The sequence below is a fragment of the Pholcus phalangioides genome, unplaced genomic scaffold, assembly GCF_987345545.1.
Source record: "Pholcus phalangioides strain wild (caught in Gottingen) unplaced genomic scaffold, Ppha-v1.0 ptg000022l_1, whole genome shotgun sequence".
NCBI lineage: Eukaryota > Metazoa > Arthropoda > Arachnida > Araneae > Pholcidae > Pholcus > Pholcus phalangioides.
The window spans coordinates 12,235,503-12,253,548 of NW_028301615.1; the positions used below are offsets into that span (position 1 = coordinate 12,235,503).

General features: G+C 34.2%; 1 protein-coding gene across 2 annotated transcripts in view; it reads left to right on the forward strand.

The window, feature by feature from the left end:
* Ctl2 (Choline transporter-like 2) overlaps positions 1–18,046 on the forward strand; it is a 63,047-nt gene that overhangs the window by 43,221 nt on the left and 1,780 nt on the right. For both annotated transcript variants that reach the window (XM_089249938.1, XM_089249939.1), the window contains 7 exons: positions 453–682; positions 3,393–3,521; positions 7,371–7,440; positions 7,634–7,707; positions 11,167–11,237; positions 13,126–13,205; positions 16,756–16,840. In XM_089249938.1, the coding sequence (XP_089106064.1) occupies positions 453–682; positions 3,393–3,521; positions 7,371–7,440; positions 7,634–7,707; positions 11,167–11,237; positions 13,126–13,205; positions 16,756–16,840 (739 nt within the window). The remainder of the gene's footprint in view (positions 1–452; positions 683–3,392; positions 3,522–7,370; positions 7,441–7,633; positions 7,708–11,166; positions 11,238–13,125; positions 13,206–16,755; positions 16,841–18,046) is intronic.

Genomic DNA, 18,046 nt, shown 5'->3' on the forward strand with positions numbered 1-18,046 from the left:
ATGAGCTTTTTACATTCCAAAGTTATTAATTAACATTGTGAGTTTTCTGCACACTGAAGTTGTAAATTAGTTTTGTATACCAGGTTAATAAAATGTTTGGGCTTTTTATGATTTAAATGAATTTTTAACCATAGTGCAAACACACTGAAGAAAATTTGGTTAAAGCACTAGTTCTGAAAAGAAAATGATTCAAAGAACCTGCTGCCGTATTTTCAAGAAGTTTGACTTTTCCAGCGTAGGTGCTAGGTTGGACTTGAACTAATAAAAAAGAGTTGCCAGTTACCTCAGTTTGCCTTATGTGTAAAGATGTAAAAAATGTATGCACTTTTAATAATAAATTAGTGACTTTCATTTTTGCTTTACCACCTCTTTTATCATTGCTTATCAGTTAATTGTACTGTTACATTTTTTTCTATGTTTCCACATTTTTCTAATCACCGACTCTTTTGCAGAAATTTAATTATGAGTTTGCCAAGTGTGTGTTCAAGAATTATGATAGTGCAAGCAGTCTATATGCAGCCCAAGCGTACAATTTCTTTGGCTTTCTATGGAACACATTCTTTTGGACTGGTCTTGCCCAGGTGGCTTTGGCATATGCATTTGCATCCTATTACTGGACTTTCCACAAAAGTAGAGATATTAAACATTTTGCCATATTAAGTGGCTTTGGATGTGCTATTCGGTTAGTTAAATACTTTTATGATTTTCTTATTACAGTCAATCCTGTTTATAATAAAATATAATGCAGCAGAGTGCAGGCTACACACATTATAATGATCTCCCTATCACTTGGTGGGAAGACAAACATTTTGTATTAAAAAATCATTCTATTGAGAACCTGAGAAAATTCAAATTTTGTTTCTTAAGAAAATTCCATATTTAGAGGGAATAAAAAAAGCATATTATTTATTTTGTTATAATGTTAGCAGTTGCAATGAAAAGTATCAAGTTAGAAAATAATAATATAAAATTTTAATAATTAATTGTATATACATACTTAGATACATGCGATTCAAGTTTAAAGAATTATCACACTGAATGAATGAACGCCAGAACTTTGCCACTGGAACCTGTTGCTGAGCTCTCTTCCAGCCCAGCTTCGTGGCAGAGTCTGGAACACTTTATTTTGTGTCAAAAAAAAAAGAAAAAAAACATACAAAATTTTTACAACATATTTTCCCCGGACAATTGGGTACTGTCACGATTAACAAATTTTGTGGTGATTGCAGACTAGATGTGGGATTGGGAGTTGGAGAAAAGTTTTGGGGTTTAGTTAAGATAGATGAAAATATATACATATTAGGATGGAGGTATGTTTTAAAAGGAATTGAGCCCCCCCCCCCCCCAGCCATCTCATCTGTTATCTTACACTTGCCATATTATATACACAGGATACAAAAAGAAAAAGAAATGAGAATCTTATTGTGAAATAAAAAAAATAAAAAATAAATATATATATATATCCATCGGAGCGAGTCATCTCGTTTAACACCTTATTGGTGAGGAAGGATTATCACAGCATTCGTTTCCGACAGTCACGTTGAATGAATGTAAAAATGAATAAAAGAAAAAGTGCTGATCTTCAACATGAAAATAAAGTACAGTAAAACCCCTCTTTTGCAGACACTCAGGGACTTAAAAGTTGTCTGTAAAAGAGAGGTGACTGTATCTAAGGGGTTCCTGTTAAAAGGGGCCGTTCAAGTATTACGTAAGCAAATTTTTAGCCATTTTTGCCCCCCCCCTTCAGCAAAAGTCAGCCAAACTCTGACCCCCCCCCCCTTATTAGCAAAATTTCGTCATCAGCTCTGCCCCTCTGAATCCTAGTGCATATTGGTGGGATCAGAGATGTGCACGGGGGTTGGGGGGGGCACGATCCAAAATTTATTTTTGTAATGCAAAAAAATATTTTTTTTAATTGAAAATTCGGAAGAAAATACCTTTATATGTTATTATAATCTATTTCTGTTAATTTCAATGTTATTTGAAGGCTATGAACTCAAAAAATTTATCTTTAATAAATTCATTGCGACCCACCCTCCAAGCCATATAATGATAAATCGCATAAATGCGATAAATGCGATTTATCGCATAAATGCGATTTATCAAGACCTGCACTGCCGATTGCCAATGAAAAACAACAAAAAGTAAACATTTATGTTTTTTGTGATGACGACTTCTGACTTTTACACCGAGGACCCATGGATACGTTACAAAGTATACGTTCACTCCTGATCATGAACCACTGGTATAGAGAAGGTTGGCAAGAGTGGGAAGTCTGACACTGTATCAAAACTGCAAGACTGTTTGCTTTACTGTAATATGAACATCAGATAAAATGAAGATTTTCAATGATGATACTGTCCAAGGATGACGTCACTCTCCGCTACCATACGAAGGTTTTTAAAAACCTTTGTATGGTACTGTCCTCAAACAAATGAAAAGGCCTGAGTAGTCAACCATGCATGTAGGACTGGAACTAGAAGGGGCCAACTGCCCGGGCAGAAAAATTTAGGAGGCAACAGTTTTAGGTGGAAACAAAGAACACCATTATAAAATTATCAAATTCCAAAGTTGTTGGGGCAGCAAAAATCCTAGTTGCAGCCCTGCATGTATGTATATGTCACTTAAATTGATTACTTCAGAACTGTGGGTTTTTGATAACAAAATGATAATAATAACCAATTGATAATAATATACATAAGCATAGGAAGGGTAACCATATGTCTTGTTTTGAGCAAGGCCTCCCTCATTTTTCACCTCTTTATCAACCATCTTATGGGTGAAAATATCTTTATAAGTTATCATATTGGTAATAAGTAATCATCACTAGTTATGCTCAGTTTGACCATTCCAGTATATTGTTTTTGTTTACAAGATCAATGAAACCCAGGAGAGTAATAGTAGCTAGGGGTTTGATATAGGTGTAGAGAAGTTTGTAGTTTTCTTATAGGGTGGGCAGAAGCATATTTAACTGCGGGCCCCGACTTATGAAGGGCCCCAAAAAAAACCTAAACTTTACACTTTTTCTAATTTAAGGGGCCAAAATATTTTCTTTTGTGCCCGGGTCCTAAACCGACTTTAATCCCCCACTCAGGAGGAACAAATGTGTTTCACTGTCTCTAGTTTTTACTATCCGATGCAATTTTGTTGAGAAATTATAAATACAGTCAAATCCCATTTTTACAAACTCCAAGAGACCGGAGAAATCACTTCATTATAACGAAATTTTGTTATATATAACAAGGTTTCAACACAGGTTTCAGCATTGTTCCTATGTAAACTTATTTGGGGATTAGAAAAGTTTTCGTTAGAACAATATTTTTGCTATTACAGTATTCCTTAAAACAGGATTCGACTGTAGCATATATATATATATTTTTTTTAAATTTCAGATACCACTTAGGCTCTATTGCATTGGGTTCTCTATTATTGGCAACCTTGAATTTCATCCGAGTGATAATTGAATATATTAATCATAAGGTGAAGAAATATGATAATGCTGTGACAAGATGCATCATGTGGTATGTTGAATCTCTTGTACATTGATGGAAAAACGTTTTGGCCAGGTAAGGAATGAAAAAAAGTAAAAAAAAAGAAAGTAAAGCTCGGAAACTTTTTTCAGAGCTGATAAATCTGATAATAGCTAAAAAATCATTTGAAATTGTGCAATAATTTTTTAGTGATTTTTTTTTTTTTCATTCAATGCAATAGAGTTGGGAAAAAGGGTTAAGGCGAATCCTATTTTCTGACATCCCTTACCTTATTTGCATATTACTGTGTCATAGAGCCATATTTAGGAGCTTCACCAATCATTTAAAGTAGTTGTTTTCTCATGAAGTTCAACTTTTTTAAGACTGGTGGAGGCAAAAGGCTATGTTAAATCGAACAAATTATGATCCCTTCTTCAAAACAAAGTGCAGATTGAAAACAAAACAAAAAAAGACCATTAGAAAACAAAAAAAGACCAAACAACATGGTAAGCTCTTTTCCATTAGACAGTTTATTAAAGCCTATGCCAATGATCTGGGGCACCATTGCACCAGTAGTAATGTTTGCACTGCATTAAAAATTAGAAGTCACCCTCACTTTCCTCACAAACACAAAAAGTGATAAGATCAGAGTTTGCTAAAAAAGGTGGGGGGGGGGGGGAGAGATACACTGCACTAGATGTTAAAACAGCAAAAGTTAGTCTTTTCTGATTATTACTTATATTCAAATCCATTAAAACCCTCTTTTTGCAGACACGGAGGACAAAAAAAATTGTCCATAAAAGGGGGAGGGGGAACCATCCATCAGAGGTTTGAAACACACTCTTATTATACAAGGGAAAATATTATTTGGCCGGAGAAGGGGGGAGGGAGAGTGACCGCATCTGATGGGTGACTGTTAAGAGGAATTTTATTGTACTACATAAAATAAAAAGCATTCATTACCCGACATTACATGCTTTTAAACAAACACTAATCTCATCACTTTGTGTGTAAATGTTAGTCAGGGTTGCCTACAGTTTCAAGTACACTTCATGAAGGCTTTTCAAAATTATATATTGCAGACATATCTACTGGATGCAGGCTTTTCAAAATTATATATTACAGACATTTTTCTACTAGTTCAAGGGTTTCGAATCTTTTCTGAAAACATTTATGTTCTTCAAATTTATGTTTTTCACTATTCTCTTCTGCCAATCTGGTAAAGAAGACTGTCTACCATTTCTTTCTCAAATTAAATTGTACTCCGGGTACATTCTTCAAGAAATTCTTAGTCACTGTTGTAAACCTGTTGATATTCTTCCCAATTTCACCAGAAGTCAATCCACTCTTCTGTTAAAGCAATGGACAAACCTTGTTCGATTTAGTATGATCCTCTCCATCTTAAAAAATTGAACATCATTGAACGATTAAGGAAGAGGCTTCGGAGTATGATGCTCAGGCACTGCAATATGCGAATGAGACAAAGGACATGAGAATAAGACTGCTCTTAATATTTTCCCAACTGTATCACAATGATGATAGAACACAAAGTTATTTACTAAAGAAGCATTGTGAATATTTGAATGATTTTTTCAGATATTATTTTTTTTATCATACTTATCTGCTCTGAAAAAGAATTTCAAAAAACTCCAAGCTTTACTTTTTTAACGTCTTTTTCACCTTGCCTTAGCGTTTGCCCACCACAGTATTTTATAAGAACTCCACTTCTTCAACTTCATCATTGATTCTCATTTGTGACGTAGAAGCAGTAATTGTAACCACAGTTGAATCTCGCAAATCCATCACATGTCAGAACAGTGTGGGCTGGATTATGGAAGTTAGTTAAAAAAAGCCTATGCTCGAAGAAAACCTGCCTAAATATGCCGGATTACTGGACTTGCCAGGCTAGTATATGGCCGGATTATCAATAGCCTACTGCAGCTTATATTGTTTTGACCTTTTAATTCATAGGAGATATAATAATGAAGCATTCATAAAAATATGTATTTATTTTAACACTCAAAATCAAGTTGTCACTATGCTACCTATTTATTTATAAATTTCTGTACAAATTGTGCAAAAGTTAGATTTACTTTTTATGACATATAATGGCAAATGCTATTCTATCATTCTAGCAAACACTTCTGTTTCATCAAATGAAGAAGTTAAATATATGAATGTAGTTGAAAAATTTCTTGTATGATTTGAATAAAGTTGAAATCTCTCCTTCAAGAAGGAGAAAAATTTCAAATAAAAATAAAGAGAAACTTAAGTTGACTGTATAGATTTTCTTCGGGTATGATTTATTTTTTAAAGAAAGATTCATAAATTCTAAAGTGAAAATAATTAACTTATGTTTTCGTGACCATCATCTATTAAAGGATATCTTGGGTAATAGTATCAGGAAGGATAGTACAGTAGACTCTGGACTATCTAGCCTATTGTGGTGGAAGGGCAGGCAGGATAATAGAAAAGCCAGATAGGCTAGTGTTTTATTAAATGTTCACTTCCTACCAGCATTTGTTAGTACGCATCAAAATTCAATTTTACTCAAAATCTTGTTGAAGAGTAAAGATTAAAAATACTCCTTCAAATTTTTGGTTTCATATTTTTTACAAAAAAAATACTCTTTTTTTACAAAATTACCCCCTTGAAATAAACAGATATTTTCTAGATATTATAACTCGGAAAGAAAAACCATATTGTCTCTGCTGAGACTCGAATGCAAGAGGGCCTGGGTTTGAGTCCCAGTGAAGACAAGATGACTTTTTTTCTGAGTTCATCTCCGCATAGTATCCAGAAAATATGTTTCCTTGATATCTTGGGCTGAGAAAAAAAGCTGTCCATCTTTCTACTTACCCCTTAAAATTTTGGAGAGGAGTGAAATTATTCTTAAATTATTTTTTTGGATAACACTGCTTCTTACCAGGCATTTTTCTTCTCAACCATTGGTTATGAGAACATACTTTAAAATTGTTTTCCCAAAATCAACACTTTTGCCAAAATGTGGTAATTTTCTTTCCTTCACTTTTAAGTCAAATTTTTTGATTGAAAGGGTAAGGGGAAAAAAACGCATGCACAGCTTTAGCTTTTTTGATTACTCTCAAGGTTATTGCAAAGTTATAGTTTTGATGCACATCCGCTGAATTTGGCTGGATTCGAAAGGGATGTCATCAATTTTTAATGCATTATAAGTCCATAATTATTGGCCAAATCAAAAGCTGAAAAAACTTTTTCTTATTAGTTTTTTGCAAAGAATCACATATGTAAGTATTAGGCGGTGGATAGTATCCACCCTGTATACGCTACTATAAAAAAATAAAAAATGAATTTTCCTTTCTTAAACATCGATATCTTCTCATACAGCCACTTTTCTGTTGGTTTACTTGTATTTAGCACTGTTTTTCCCCAAACTTTCCTCTATTTTTTGGAATTCAAATATCTCATTGCACTTAGAAACAATTTTTTTTTGTTGGCAGGGCAAAAACTTTATAATTGGGTTCTTTTTCATATAAAAAGTTAACATTTTTATTTTAATAACTATACAACCCCTGCAACATGAATGGCATATATCAAAGCACTACATATTGCACGTTATTTAGCTACTTTTCCATTTGGAAGCATGCCTCTATGATCAACTGTTTGCCAGTGAAAACGGTTTTGCCAGTATATTGTATATTTTTACAGTGTAAATAAAATGATATTACAACGAGTTTAAGACATTTCCCTATTCAATGTGTTTATATTGTATGTCCAGATGGCAATATTTTAAGCAGTTACCATTGTATATTCCATATGGTATAATCGATGTATTAGATCTTAACTGCTTGGTGTATTGTTGCTAAGTTATGCCTAAACTTTATTTAAATATTAATTTATTTGTAAAATTTCTCATTTCAGTTGTGCAAGATGTTTTTTCTTTTGTTTGGAAAAGTTTCTGCAGCTAATCAGCAAGAACGCATATATCATGGTATATATGTAATTATTATTCGTCTTTTTTTAATACATAAATTTGTGTGAGTTTTACTGTATCACAATACTGAATTCATTGAATATTTGAACATTCAATTGGTTGTTTGTAAAATTTCTCTTTATTGTACAACTAAAAGGATCAAAGTTTGTGTTTAGCATGAATATCTGATTCAAAAAGCTTCTTTTCACAGATAGCAGCATTTGGAGAAAGTTTTTGTTCATCTGCAAGAGCTGCTTTTGACTTATTGCTCAGAAATGTAGTAAGGTGAGTTTTATAGAATTAATTTTTATAAGTTGATGAGTGTTAATTGTGTAAGAATTAATATGATAACAGGCTGCATGTAATGTTAATGATACAATGATACCCTTTAGTACGATAAATCACTCTATAACAATATTTTTTGAGGAGATTTTCAAACTGCTACAACAATATTTTTTTACATTTTGCTCAAAATCACCTTCAATAAATTTTTAAATTTCTCACCAGTTTTCATTGTTTCGAGGGCATTTATAACATTGATATTTTGCACTATATACCCTCCGGAAATTGTTAACAAAATTACTGTGTAGTACACAAAATTTTTGTGCAGTAATCAACTATACACTGTGAAACAACTTAATGAATTTTATTAATCAATTAGAACTTTTTGTTGTGAATAAATGAATTTTATTAATCAATTAGAATTTTTTGTTGTGAATAAATGCATTACTGTACTAAATGCATTGTTATATTTATAAATGCATTTTATGGTGGTTTTTTAAGAACATCAGTTTAGAAAAGATGCTAATAATAGCATAAAAGTGATGGTGACTGATGATAATGCTACCTCTTGGTACAATAATGACCTTCTACAGCAGTATTTTTTTTTTTTTTTTTTGGTCTTCAGAGTATTGATAAATCGAGATGTCACTCTATAACTTGTACAATGAAATGAGTACAATATTGTGTGGGACTGACTCCTCCCTTCTCTGAGTACTCATAACTGCTGCCAGGATTAGTCTTAGACCACATGGTGCCCCTCAAGGGGGGGGGGGACCCACGATGATGTGTCGGAAGGGGCAATTTATTGCTAGTCACTACTGTGCTGTAAAATATGGGATAAATTCATTCTTCTATATTATCTGGCTCTTGGGAAGGGGGGGCAGTTGTCTTCATCGCCCTCCTCTGATTTTGCACCTGCCCAGCCTTTCTTCTTAGTTGGCTTTAAAGGGATGAAGGAGAGTGTTTCTTGAAACGAAAAAGAGGGGGCTTTCTTTTTGTTATTTTTTGTGGCCGCCACCTTACATTAGCCTTCTAGATAGAGAATGAGGCTCCTAAGTGTATCTAGGAGGTTTTGACTTTACACATCTGCTTCATTCTGGGTCTATACATAAAACATAGGTCTATGAAACTCTGAAAAAGGTGTGTGTGATGGTTGTTAGAATTTTTCAGTCCACACACATGCATTGTACTCAAGGGTGGCTTGGGACAAAATCTTTACCAGCCTGGGACCCATTTTTGGTACCCCTTACCTCCAATTAAAAAAAAAAATTCTGTTTTCATTGCTTTTTAGCAATGAATTCAACGGAACAGCAAGATTTTATGTCATAATTTTTTTTCGCCTTTTCACCTCATATTTGACACCCCTTCTAGTGTGTGTTTGGGGTGCCGAAGTGTATGGAACGCAGGGAAAAATGGGGTGATGGAGAGAAATTTCCTTCATTCTTTTTATTTTTCACAGAACAACAGAAGAAAAAAAGAGTTGTCCACTATCTCTTGGAGGGATAAACAAAAAGAGTTCAAACGTATATGTAGGCAAACTGCTCATAGATTCTTTTCCTAAAACCAGGTTTTCTAGAAGCAGGTTTCTACAGCACGTGCAGCGTGAAAACTCTGATTAGCCAAAATACCTGAATTTCAGGTTGTTAACAAATCATCATTTTCACGCTGCACACGGTGCAGAAATTCCACTCCTATGAAAACCCGGCTTAAAAAATCAACTGCATGTATTCAAACTTTTACTTTTTTTCCCCCATCTCTCTGTCATTTTACACATATATACAGTATTTTTTACTGTAATTTTTTTAAAATACCAAAAAAAGATATTTTTCATTATTGTATGTCTAACTTTTCAACTTGTTTCGGCACCTCTTATTATTTGGTGCCCTATGCAATTGCACAGGTTGCACTGCCCTAAGACTGCCACTTACCGCTGCACCATGATGTGGCATGGGCTCCACTAATGTTTGACGGTATCCTAAAGGTAATTCACATCATGATTCTCTTAGAGCAGTCCAAAATTTCATAACAGTGTGAGGTGATTTTATATGTTGCCCCATATGTGCTCATTGATGTTTGGAGATTTTAGATGCCCTACGGAGGATGCTCAGAAGAGTGTTCCTAGAGCCACTTGGTAGCAATTTCCGACATGTGGAGTGTTGTATTGTCTTGTTCGAATGCACACTGGATATAAATGGTTGTAAGTTATCGGAAAGGGTGTTTACATACTGGTCACCATTCAGAGTTGTCTGTAGCCCTATTAAGGGTCCCATATCATGCTAACTACACGTCCCATGCTACAACAAAGTCTTTACCAGGTTGAACAGTCTCCTGATTCAGGGGTCTATGAGTTTTATGGGGTTTTCCACATATTCATACATGTCCATCAGCTGGATACAACTGAAAACATGACTCATCAGACCAGGCAATGTGGTTTCCAGTTTTCAACAGTCCAATGGCAGTGCTGGCCAGCCGAAGCAAGTCAGATAGTTTTGTGCCTTGCAGTCACCAAAAGTGTGAATGTGAGCTGATCTATCTGTTAAAAAGTCTTGTCACAGAGAGCAACAGGCCTACAACGGTATAATTATTCATTCATTACACTTCACTCACTATGGCTTGAGAAAAACTCAATAGTTTAAAAAAATTAATTGCAGATGGCAGCACTACATATAACAAGCATTACACTGAAACAAACTTCACGGAAGGTTCACTATACGTACACACACAACATTCCAACATATACCAATTCGTTAGAAGTTCTGCAGAGGAATATGGGCGAGGTGCATGTCTGGTTTAGTAGTAGACACTAAAAGTGCTCGAGTGGGCCTTCGGCTCTGAAAGCCCAAATCAAGATAGGACCATTGTGCAGTATACATGTGACACTTGCACCCCCAACACTGAAATCTGTAGTAATTTGAGGCAGTGTTGCACTTCTATGTCATGAAACAATTATTGTCAGTCATCAGTGGTCCTGTTTCTTCAGTATATTTTTCCTCCCGTACCTTTGTTTAATATTTGATGTTGTTCCGGATTCTTTATATTCATGGTACGCTCTTGTCATGGTTGCGCACAAAAAACCAAATTTTATCTCTACCTTTGAAATGCTGTGGCCCATCTCATGCATGCTGACTGCTCTAGCCATGTTCAAAGTCACTTAAAGTGAGATAAATTTCCATTTTACCAGCATAAACCGATCTAACAGCTTCCCTAGCTACCTGTTGTTTTATATAGATGCTGCTAACCACATTGAGTTACTTTGATTGATTGCATTTTTCCTTTATTTGCAAAAGCTTGTCTGTACCAATTTTTCTGGCACTTCAATGTATTTTTTCAATAGTAAAGCACATCATGTTTATACAATAAATATGATAAATGTGCATATTATAGGAAAAAAATTAAAGAAATATTTGTGCATCTAATTGTGCACACTAGTGTCTTTTTCTCACATTCAGTGTTTAATTACAGAGTTGTGATGCTGGATAGTGTTACAGGATTCTTATTTTTTATTGGAAAAATTACGATAGTCAGTGGAACAGGTAACCATTTTCTTTACATATCATGCATATGTTATGTTAATTTTAAACTACAATGATGATTTTGTAAATTACGTTTTTTTAAGTTCACGACAAAAATTTTACATATGGAAAAAAATCCTGTTCAGTTTTTTTTTATTGCTGTGGCTTTCTGGAATAGAGGTTTTATTAAATGAATTTCAAAGATAAATTTTATTTGCTTTTTAATGCCAAATTATTACCATAATACCTTGGCAAATTATGATAATTTGTTCCGGACTGATGTTGTTAGCCAAAATGCAATTTCCCATAGGTTTCTGTGGAAAATCGTTCAATCCGTTCCAGTTACTGCCCAAAATTTCAAAATAAGTTGTTTTATAAAAGCCAAGGACTGCTATAAAAAAAGACAAAAACTGCCAAAGGATAAAATGAACAGCTTTAAAATGTACACAACCCTTACCCGCTTTAGTAGACTAAAGCTGAAGGAACCACCCAGTCAAGTTTGTAGGTGTTTCCATCCATTTGTGATTTGAACTGCTCATTTCTGTGTCTGATGCATGCAGATAGAAAAGAGAAGCTCCTATAATGTCCAGACTGTTCAGTTTGATACTGAGAGTCTTGCAGTGAAAGAATGCATGCTCTGAAAACACAGGCTCTTTTTTTTTATGCTAAATCTTTTATTTTACATGGATCAGTTCAAAAACTTTCAGAAAGAGATGTGAAGATTTAAATCTGAAAAAAAATCCGAGTTGGACATGAATTTATTGGGCTCAAGTGACAGTAATTCTGATGATGATTGGTGCTAAAATTCAGCTCATGACATGGTTGCTTTTTTGGTAGCATGTGTTAGGTAGCATTCATATCAGCGAAAATGTTCATTGGCCATCCGCATTTGTTATTTAGGTAGAAAAGTTTGTAATCCGAGGCAGAAAAATTCATAAGCCAAGGTATCACTGTATTAAGAATATGAGAAAAATAAGGAAGTTACATTGACATGTAGATTTTCAAAGATTTATCTAGCCCTGATTGATGTGAATTCTCGTGGGGATTCTGAATTGAATAGGAATTCTCATTAATGAGCAGCTTAGGTTTTCTGAACATTTTTCAGCAGTGGTCAAAAAATTAAATAGAACACTGTATTTCATTTTCAAAAAGGTCTCTTTGAGTTCTCTTAAAATCATTCTTCCACTTTTCCGAGACTTAAACTTCCTGGACTGGAGTATACTGTAAGGAAGACCATACCTACAGAGAGACTTAGACTTGATTTAGGTGGGTGCAGAGAAGCTATATGTGCTGTTGGTGGGACACAGAGCTTGAGCTATGAAAAAGACTTGATTTCTTGAATATGTTTATATTGGAAGAATGCAGGTGTGCCGGAGGGGGGGATATGATCAAAGTGTTCAAAATTTTTAACAGAATGAATAAGATGGACCATTAATAGGAATCGTCAATCAACTGCTTTGACAAGGGAACGCCAGTATTGATTGGTAAGGGACAATTCTAGGTTGTGGTGCCGCAGGGAATTTTTCTGTAATAGGGTTGTTAATAAATGAAAAGGTTACCCTTCGGGGGTGGTAAATTCTAACACAATTGACACGTTTAAAAATAAATACTATAAACATGTTGGGATAAATCTTATCTATTTTTATTATCTATTCTAAGATAAGACAATCATAAATATTTTTATGGGCATTTTATCATATTTTATCATGTATTTATAATTGCATTTTTAATTGGGTTGCTGCATTCTAAAAGTACATGACTTAGTATTTATGTGTATTTTGAAATCCAGTGTTTAAACATTCAGATTTATTAACAAATCTCTTACTATGCAAAGCTTAGAAGCCAATATCAGAATATGTTTTTTTAAGGATCATCTCCACAAAATATTAATTGGATAATGTATTTACAGCTGTCGCCTCATTTTATGTCTTCAGTGGAAAGATTGAAACATTCGAAACTAATCTTCATTATTATGCATTCCCTATTCTTGTGAGTAAATATATTCATTGTGGTTTGTTTTTGTTTTTTTTGCCAATTATTCCCAATATATTTTATTTAGAGCTAAACCTGTTAAAGACAAATTTAACAAGAGCTAAGTACAGTTTCATTCAGATTTAGATAGATGTTTCAAAAGACATTTATTTGTGCTGAATTTTCAGATAACTGTGAAAGAAACAAAATCAGCTGTCAAGATCTGATAAGAAAGTCTCTGTGTTGTATGAATTTATATTGATCACATATTTATTTATTTTGTTTGATAAAAATTTATTTGAAGCCCTTCTTTTTGATTCACAGTGATGCATTAAGAGTGCAACGTTTATTAGGTACCTATTTAAGAACAAAATAATTTGACATTTAATCAAATAGCTAAAGGATTTTTTCAGTATGTCTAAAAAGTAAAAAATATGTTAGCTTTGTGTGGGGGGAACAGAATTGCCAACTCATGAACAACTCAATCTTTTAAATTTAATTCTCAGTCACTTGTGCATTAATTAACCGTTGTTGATTTTTTTTTAAATCCTTTTTTTTTGTTTCATTGGTTTTCATGCAAAACTAAAAAACATAAATATGTATTTATCATAGAAGAGTTGATCCACTTTGCCCAAGAATATTTAGAAGACACCAACGAATGAGGCAAATACACAAAAAATAATAATTATATTTATTTATTATTATATTTGTTATTTTTTGTGTATTTGCCTTATTCGTTGGTGTCTTCTAAATATGTATTTATCATTGTTAGTTTCAAAGCTGTTTCGATATTTTTGACTCCCAAAATATATATTTTTCATTTAAAAGTTGGTCTCTTCCTATGTATTTTTTCTGGATGTGAATGCGTTATCTCCTGAAGAGCCGGATATGATAAGCTGATAACTTTTCTTAATGAAACTGTCAAAATTCAGCTGACAGGCAACGTTATTCATCTATTTGTAAAAACTTGGCAAAGCTAGAAAATTCTGAATATTCCTTGCAAATATGCCAATTTTAGCTTCATTATTAACATTTTCTAGGATGAAAATTTTGATGGCATGGTCGATATGTTACCAAAAGATGTTCACTCGTGAGATCTAGTCATATGGATTTAAATGTTTCTTCCATATTTGTTTTATCTACACTAAAAAAATCCTACTAATTTCCTCATTTTAACTAGTTCATAAATCTAATTTGCAAGCCCATTTTAAGGATTAAAATCAAACTAGACCAAATTTTGCAAGTTGCAATTTTTAAAATTAACTTTTCAAAATCACATTATGGCAAAATCGTGTGAAGAAAGAAATACTTGTATGGTGGTGATACATATATGGGTGATTCAGCTACATTCTAAATTCATGCGGGGGATACAGACAATACCCCACTTCTTTGAGATCATCTAAAAAAAGATTGTATCATCTGCATAGGCGGAAGGGTAAGGGTACCTCTTCATTATTCTAGGAGCCTGTACCCTCTTATAGCTACATTTCACCTGCTCTTCTCAGGTTCTCGGGATGAAGGGCTTCTGTAGTCTAATTTTAATTGAATCTATTTATCTTTCTTATGAGTTCTTAAATAAAAATTAAATGATCAGACAACAATGATGATTCATAATAAAGACATCCTGAGTTTTTAATTAAATTTGAATAAAAAAAATAACACCCACTCTTTTGAACTGTTTTGATCAACCGTTCTCAACATTTTTTGACTCGCCGAGCCCTTTTTATTATACAGGGTGATTCAAAACTCAATGCACAAACTTTTAGGGAAGGTAGAAAACACGAAAACAAAACAGAATCACATAGGAATGTATGACCAGAAACACCAATCTGATCGGCTGGAGGATAAACGAAGATGCAGAAATGATAAGCCAATAATTTTTTTCTCGACTCATATTGATTGAAGTATAATGAATGAATAATTATACCATTATAGGCCTGTTGCTCTCTACGGAGAGACTTTTTAACAGGGAGATTGTCTTGCACTCGCGCCTCGAAGTTGAGAACCGCAGAAAACCAACTTCAGCCGACCACCACTGCGGCAATGGTGGAGTTGCCTGGCATCCTCGGAATGCCCGGTCTTTTTCAAAGCGTTCGACAATCAATGTGTCGCTGTTGGGAAACGAGCATAACTGTTAAACCTTTGAGCGGTAAAACCTTTGAGCACTTGTGAACTTAACGTGCACACATACTGTCCTCATGTGAAGTACCGGCAAATAAAGAATCTACCCATTATTGGCTTGTCATTACTTCATCTATCGTTTCTCCTTCAGCTGATCAGGTTAGGGTTTCAGTCATACATTCCTATGTGATTCTGTTTTGTTTTTGTGTTTTCTACCTTCCCTAAAAATTTGTATTGATTTTTGAATCACTCTTTATAAATTCTATGGCAGAGCCCAGGCTCTTTTTTTTGTCATTCATCAAATTAACTAATTTATTTTCCTCAAACGTATGTGGAGCCTCTGGGAAATGCACACAGAGCCCCAAGCAGCACCGATTGAGAACCACTGGTTTAGATAGTAAATGAATTTAAGCTTTAGTCAAATGTGTATGTGTTGATCTATCTAAATATGTACTCATAAGTATTGATGTCATTGAATTATAAAGAGATTTATGTGTTTTTAATAATGAATATTGGGCTTTGAAATTGTTTGAATTGTTTTTTTCTTAATCAGGTAAAAGGGCATTCAAGTATTATATCAGTGGAATTTTGGCTATTTTTTATAACCCCCCCCCCTTCTCGGCAAAATTAAGTAAGCTGAGCTTCCTATGCTGGTACTGGTCTGTATCTAGGAGACTTTACTGACCTCTGGAGGGATATGCAGGGGCATGGGGGACCCTTGCCTCCAAAACTTGAAAAGTTGAAATATTTTTGTAAAAAATTAAATATTTAAGAAGAAAACATCTTTACACATTTTTTGATCAATTTCTTTGTTAACTTAAACTTCTTTTTCAAAGCTAGTTAGCTAAAACGTGAGTCTCCTCAAGACGATTTCCAGCTACGGCATGTAACCTTCATTGCTCCCATCTAGCCCCAATCCTCTATGTACCCATTTCTGCAAAAACGTAAAAACAATATCAGGCATTGTGTTCTGGCAGCCCCTCTACCTAATGGCATTGCAAGTACCAGAATGATAAGGCCTCACAATTTACTTAAATACTGTGAATTTTTTTAAATCATAGATCATTTCCCAATTTCATACCCTATTGCTCACGTAATCATTATTTGAACCCCTTCCCCCCCCCCCCCCTTGTTATCAAAAGTCCACATATGTAGCCCCCCACATGACATGATACTTGAATTCTGTTTCTATCAATCGATGCTTCAGTTGCCGCAACACAACTATTGTGGAGCCTCATGGTGTATCAGATTAACCATGAGGCTCTTTATATGTACATAATACTTTTTACATGCTGCATCTCTCATACAGCATGTAAAGAGCAAAAGTTTCATTTTTCAGTGATGAATAGCTTTTTTTATTGATTCTTTTCATTCAATCTTTTGCCTTGAATTTAAATGTCTAGAATCTCATGTAAAAAATTCTAATGTTTTTTTCATTTTTTTTTAGATTGTAACTGTAATTACATTCTTCATAACTCATGTGTTCTTCAGTGTGTATGGTATGGCTGTGGATACAATATTCTTGTGCTTTTGTGAGTCAGTCTTATTTTTTGTCTGTTTTTGATAGTTTTACATTAGTGGGGGTTTTTTTTGGAAAATTTCACAAAAATTATTGAAATTTCTAAGGTATAATGCAGGGGTTTTCAAACATTTTACTGTAGTAGTGGTTCTCTAAATGTTCCGCAGAACCTTCAAGTAATCTGGAAATGTGTTGTGGGCCACTTTTTAAATGTGCCGCTTGTCTCTCAAGTGATTCGTAAGTATGCCGCAGATCACTTAAATAATCTGGGAATGGAGCACGGGTAACTTGAGTGATGTAGAACTGCACTTGGGGGGCCACTTAAGTGCTCTAGATAAAAGCGTCTTAAGACCCCTTTGGGGGTGATAAAAGAGTTCAAAGATTGTACAAATAAATTATGCCGCGCTGAAACTACTGGAGCAATATTTATGAAATTTGATCTGTAGTTTTATTTCATGTTGTAAAGGCTCATTAAGCAGGGGTTTTCCAAAATTTGTCCTTAAGGAGGTCATCAAAGGGTCATCCTTAAGGGAATCAAAGTTTATGCAGAGAAATTATGCCCAGTCGAAATCGCTGGAGCAATATTTATGAACTTTGGTGTAGTAGTTTTATTTCATGACGTAAAGACTCACTAAGAAAGGGTTTTTTTTCGAAATTTTGCCCCTAAAGTGGTCATGGGGGGGGGGGGGCTCAAGTGTTATATGGGACAATCATCGGAGCTAAAATCGCCAAAGCTATAATTATGAAATTTGGTCAATAGGTTTATTTTGTAATGTGAAAACTCACTAAGTGCAAGGAAATATGGTAAATGGAATCTTTAGAATTCAAGTAGACAAAGTTTATTTCTGTTGATGTCACTTCAGCCCCTTCCCACATTTCCTATTGCAGGGGCGGCCAACAGCTGGCCCAAGTTATTTTGTGCTGCTCACGACAAAGTGAAAGTACAGTGAAAAAATTAAACTTGTGATTTGAATTATCGTTCCAACAGCAGATTTCTTGATTAACGAACTGCTTACAAACTTTTTATTTCTAGTGATGAAATTAATTTAATAACTAACTAATTAATTCAATTAATAATGGAACAGTTTATACACCGAAGTTGCACCACTGATGCGGCCCACAATGCTATAGCTGACCATTATGTTGGCCCATGAACAGAAAGAAGTTGGCCACTCCCGCACTATTGTATGTGTTACTCCTAGTTCTTTGGGTTTAAATA